The sequence below is a fragment of the Engraulis encrasicolus genome, chromosome 23 (assembly GCF_034702125.1).
Source record: "Engraulis encrasicolus isolate BLACKSEA-1 chromosome 23, IST_EnEncr_1.0, whole genome shotgun sequence".
NCBI classification, from domain to species: domain Eukaryota; kingdom Metazoa; phylum Chordata; class Actinopteri; order Clupeiformes; family Engraulidae; genus Engraulis; species Engraulis encrasicolus.
The window spans coordinates 20,724,713-20,730,712 of NC_085879.1; the positions used below are offsets into that span (position 1 = coordinate 20,724,713).

A 6,000-nucleotide genomic window follows, 5' to 3' on the forward strand; every position below is an offset into this window, starting at 1 on the left:
GAGTCTGTCTCCCATCAGCCCTCTGCTCTCCCCAACTTGGTGTGTGTGTGTGTGTGTGTGTGTGTGTCCGTGTGTGTGTCCGGGGACTTGGATGCTGGCTGTAGTAATGGTGCTCCAATTATACGGCTCGCTGGGTTCCTTGCGGTAGCTCAGTATCACTAATGGAGATAATGAAGCAACAGGTACTGTGTAGCAAGGAACCCCCCCTCTCTCTCTCTCTCTCGCAGTCACTACCCTGAGCATCTAAGGACAAATTTAATGATGAGGTCTGTCCGACCATCAGAAATCACTCTGGAAGTACCACACACTCAATTTACCTCCAAACTCCTTGGTCATTTTCTTTTAATCACCTGAAATTGAAGAGAAGCTATCCTCATCGGGGCTTCTTAAGACTATCGGGAAGTATATCAGATGCTCTCACCACACTGGTCATCAAATTATTTTGCTTCTCCATATGATATGCTCCTGATATTCTTATGGAATGTTTTGTTAGGACCAATTCATAATTAATTTGAGTAAGTGCATGTCTTGTATAACATTAACATTAGCATTCCTTGGCATACCATTGACATATCAGAGGGAAAGTTTTTGATTAAAGCCACAATAATTAGTTCTCATCTCTGATCGCCTTCCAGGTCTCTCATTTGAGCTAAAGTGATGGCTGCAAATTGACGCAAATTCACCTTGTTTCACCGCCTTTCACCTTGTTTAGAATTTCAGGAAATAATTTTGGAAACATTTTATTAGCATAACTTTACATATTAATAATAATAAACATTATGAAGTTAGAGGTCGCTTGTTGAAGGTTTCAGCTAAGTAGGACATTGATTGATTGACGTGCTTCCTCTCGACATCTCTCCTCTTCCCTCCTCCCCAGTTGCTCCTATACTCATGAACGGCGTGACGTTTTCCATGTGCGTTACGCCCATTTGTGGGGGAATACAACCCATGCAAGTCAATTGGTGATGCTGGGGTTTGATAAACGAAAGATACGAACCTGTAGACTAGCGTTGTTCACGCGCAACATGCCGAAAACGTGTTATGTTGCTGCCGGCTGTTCAAATAATATAGCCACACAGCCGTGGCTGATTGTGTTCATTTCGGCTGGCCGATTGCATGTAAGTCAGTGAGATATTCGGTTTGTTTTCACCCATAAAGGGGCGTAACGCACATTTAAGAGCAAAGTACCCGGATGGCCGTTCATGAGTATGGAGACATTACCTTTGAAGTTGTAAAATGTACTTAGCGTTGTTTTAAGTGCCTGTCCAAAAATCACCTGTAAACCACCTGTCCAAGGCCACAGAGAAATTGGACATTGCAAGAGCTACTGGTTGGGGTGCTTCCTCTCTTGTTGTCCCTTCTGTTAAAATGATGACGTTGGAGGTCAGTGTTCAAGGTCGCAGACAAGTAGGGCATTGATTGATTGATTGATGTGCTTCCTCTTGGAATCAAATTGATCTAATGTAATGGATACATCACTTTAAAGCTGGAAAAAAGTACTTACGGTAGGGACACATACACGCGAATTTGCGAACTTTGCCATTCATTCCTATGAGAGAGGCGAAGGCAAGCGATGGCGAGGCGAAGGCAAGCGATGGCAAGCGAAAGCAAGCGAACAGGAGCGAAGCGAAGCGAAATTATTAAAGAAAGTTTAATGTTATGCAAATGAGGAGCGAATTCGCCTGCCACGGCCCAATCAAATCAACAACATAACTGTTCCATTCCATTTGATTCGCCACGACGACATGATGACGGTTGGATTTCGCCTCTCTTCGCTTCGCCTCGCTTCGCGTCCTATGTGTCCCTACCGTTAGTGTAGCTTTAAGTTTCATCACCTTTCCAAGATTACAAGTAAGGATGACATTGATTGACGTGTCCTCTCGGCTCTGTTCTTATCAAGTATTTATTTTAATGTGGTATGTCCTGCGTCTACTACTGTATGTGTTGTAGTATGTGTTGAGGAGATGTGAAATGTTGACCACCCAAGTTTCCCCCTGAGGGATCATAAAGTTTACCTTGACCTTGACCTTGGCATCTTTTCCTTCCTCCTCGCTCCCTGCCCCTCCAGCTGCCCCGGCGCCCGTGCCCAAAGCCCCATCCTGCCGGCCCCCGTGGGTGACGGACCCGGGCTTCGCCGAGCGCTACGCCCCGGACAAGACCAGCACGGTTCTGACCCACCACACGCAGCCGGCCGAGCCCACGCCCATGCAGAACCGCAGCTCCATCCTGCAGGCGGCGCAGCCCGGCGGAGGAGGAGGAGGAGGAGGCGGCGACGGACGCACCCCGCTCTGCGGCGCATGCAACAAGATCATCAGGTGAGCGGCTGGCGCCCCCTGTCTGTGGAAGACCATCGTTACAGGCCCTTGAGAGCCTCTGTTCTGTCGAGATAGGGTGCTTTGATGGGTTCGAATGAGGTATCAGTAGCCTGTGAAGATAGTCCTGAAATGAGGAAGGCCTATAGGCTCATGCCACCTAATAAGGCCTTCATAGCAACTAAAGCAACATCATTCCCAAAAACTTGTGATCCAGGAGTGATTTGTAGTTCAGCTGGATGGATAGGCCATATCAGCAGGACTCCCTTCTCTTAAAGTGGGGGATGTAGACACATTTCTTTACTCACTACGTGCATGGTTTTCAGCCATTTTTCACTTTTATTGTACATACTGTGAAAACCCTTCTCACTCACGAGTGAGAAGCTTCTTTTAGCCTTTAACCTTTTTGAGCGTATGAGTTACTGTCCCGTTTGGTGTCAAGGAAGATGCTAAACGCGATTACTATGCAGAGACAAAAGAAGACAAGAGGCTTTATTTGATGGACCACAACGTGCTTTAGTGCAGTGAGTTATTGTGCACTTCGTCTTATGATGTGAAAGCAAGGTTATCTCGACCTTGATCTTGAAGATTCTTCAGACGTACAGTGACGTGACAGAAGATATGAGTTACAGTCCGGCTTTGGGTGTTGAGAGGCGCTAAACTCCCCTTCTCCTCCACGTCCTCCTCCCGCCTCCTCCTCCTCCTCCTCTTGAGGCCTGAAGGAGGTCAACAAGGGTGAAACTGGGAGTGGGGGATTTATGACAAAGGAGATTGACATGGAGATATTAGGCGCTTTTGGAGTTACAAGCGCGGCTAAAATGGGGCGCTGACCTCTGGCATTAAATGTCTTGTGTGTTAAGGCGACGTGTCAAGAGAGAGGTCCTGAGCGGATTGACATCCTCACTAAGTGATCTTTGTGATCCTGTGAGGCCGGACATAGTGCAGTATCATGTTGTTGGGTCCACAGTTGGTTTACGTTAATGTACTAAAGGTGTGTGGGTGTGTGCACGCAAGTGGCTAGTGTGTGTGTGTGTGTGTGTGTGTGTGTGTGAGGGTATGTGTGTGTGTGTGTGTGTGTGTGTGTGTGTGTGTGTGTGTGTGTGTGTGTGTGTGTGTGTGTGTGCGTGCGTGCGCGCGCGCGCGCGTGCGTGCGTGTGTGTGTGTGTGTGTGAGGGTATGTGTGTGTGTATAAATGTGGTCTCTGTACTTTACATTGATTTTATCTCCCTTTTCCTCTCCATCTCTTTCTCTCTTTCCCCCTCTTTTTCTCATTCCTTGTGTGTGTGTGTGTGTGTGTGTGTGTGCGTGTATGCGTGTGTGTGTGTTTGTGTTTGTACTGTATGTGTGAATGGTCTGTGTACATGGCCTTTCATATCTATCCTCCTGTTCTCCCTGCCCCTTCTTTCCATTTCTCCTACCCTCCATCTCTCTCTCTCTCTCTCTCTCTCTCTCTCTCTCTCTCTCTCTCTCTCTCTCTCTCTCTCTCTCTCTCTCTCTCTCTCTCTCTCTCTCTCTCTCTCTCTCTCTCTCTCTCTCTCTCTCTCTCCCCACACACCTCTCTCTCTCCCCATACCTCTCTCACTCCAAACTCTCCCTCTTTTTCTCTCTCTCTCTCTCCCCACACACCTCTCTCTCTCCCCATACCTCTCTCACTCCAAACTCTCCCTCCTTTTCTCTCTCTCTCTCTCTCTCTCTCTCTCTCTCTCTCTCTCTCTCCCTCACCCCTCTCTCTTCCTCAGGGGTCGCTACGTGGTGGCTCTGGGTCGCTCCTGGCACCCGGAGGAGTTCACCTGCTGCCAGTGTAAAGTGCAGCTGGACGAGGGGGGCTTCTTCGAGGAGCAGGGCTCCATCTACTGCACCCGCTGCTACGACAACCGCTACTCGCCCAACTGCTCCAAGTGCAAGAAGAAGATCACAGGGGTGAGGGGGCGCTTAGTCTTTTGTTCATTTTTGTTTGGTTTGTTTTGATTCCTTTTTGTTCTGTTTATTTCTTCTTTTATTTCTTTAGTACCATGTATTTTAAAATGTTTACCATTTAGTGGCTGTGTCATGATCACAGCATTTCAGGTGGGATGGCACAACAACATTACGCCATTGCACCCAAAGTCAATTCAGCCATATTCATTCATTGGTGCGGAAGTATCGCCAAAATCAATTCAAACACAGTCATATTTAGGGTACTGCGAAAGCACCTTGTGTTTTCTCCGTACCATATCCGTACAGTATATGTGTCATAGTTTAACTGCCATTATATTGTATGCTGTTCTGTATGTGGAAATAGTTTATTCTGTTGTATTGTGTGCCAGTTCAGGAGATATCCCAACAGGGGCCAAAGTGAGTTTCATTGTACAGTAGTCTACCATAGAGACGGTGAAAATGAAAATGAAGATTCTTTGGTGTACAGTAGATGTGAGATGAATGTGTGTGGAAGAAAAGGGACGGTGAACTTTGACCCTTGGGGATTAATGGGCCAGTGAAGTGCTCCCCTCGCGTGCCAGGATGAAGGATGGATGATGCCACCATGCCATGTGGGACACACACACACACACACACACACACACACACACACACACACACACACACACACACACACACACACACACACACACACACACACACACACACACACACACACACACACACACACACACACACCACCAGACCACCCCACCCCACTCCTCAGAAACACCCATCACACTCACCCCATCTCTCTGACACACACACACACACACGCGCACACACACGCGCGCACACACACACGCACACACACACACACACACACACACACACACACACACACACACACACACACACACACACACACACACACACACACACACACACACACACACACACACACACACACACACACACACACACACACACACACACACACACACACACACACAGAGCCTGTTGTCCTTCCCTGCTGCGATAGCCTACCCTTGCACATTTCTGCCGTTGACAAGCTGCGGTCACACTCACTTGGCTAATGGGAGGTGCAAGGGCTTTGCTTTCACACTGGAGGTGTGGGACTGCATATGTGCATGGTTTTAGTGTGTGTGTGTGTGCGCGTGTGTGTGTATGTGTGAGTAAGCGAGTGTATACGTGTAGATGTGTGTGTGCATGTGCGTGTGCGTGCATCCGAGAAAGAGAGACAGAGCGAGGGGCCTCAGAATCTCACCTCATACTCTCCTCTCCCTCTCCCCCTTTATTCTCTCCTCTCCTTCCCTCCCCTCCATCCTTCTCTCCACTCCTCACTTCCTTTCCCCTCCTCCCCTCCACACCTCATTCTCTTCTCTCCCCTCTCCCCTCTATTTCCCTTCGCCTTGTCCCCTCTCCTCTCCCCTCCCCTCCTCTCCTTCCCTCCCCTCCATCCTTCTCTCCTCTCTCCTCATCTCTTCCTCTCGCTCACCTCCACTCCCCGCCTCATCCCCTTTTCTCCTCTCTCCACTCTCATCTCCTCTTCTCCCCTCCCATCTCCCCTCCCCTCCTCCCCTGCCTCCTTCTCTCCTCTCCTCTCCTCTCCCCTCCATCCGTCCCTCCTCTCCTCCCCCCTCTACTCTTCTCATCCCTTTATCCTCCTCTATCCTCCTCTATCCCCTCCTCCTCAGGAGATCATGCATGCCCTGAAGATGACCTACCACGTCCAGTGCTTCCTGTGTGCCGCCTGCAAGACGCCCATCAG

At 48.9% G+C, this 6,000-nt stretch overlaps 1 protein-coding gene across 2 annotated transcripts in view; it reads left to right on the plus strand.

The window, feature by feature from the left end:
* pdlim7 (PDZ and LIM domain 7) overlaps positions 1-6,000 on the plus strand; it is a 52,565-nt gene that overhangs the window by 39,495 nt on the left and 7,070 nt on the right. For both annotated transcript variants that reach the window (XM_063189439.1, XM_063189438.1), the window contains exons 7-9: positions 2,069-2,315; positions 4,052-4,232; positions 5,927-6,000. The exon at positions 5,927-6,000 is cut by the window's right edge and continues 47 nt beyond it. In XM_063189439.1, the coding sequence (XP_063045509.1) occupies positions 2,069-2,315; positions 4,052-4,232; positions 5,927-6,000 (502 nt within the window). The remainder of the gene's footprint in view (positions 1-2,068; positions 2,316-4,051; positions 4,233-5,926) is intronic.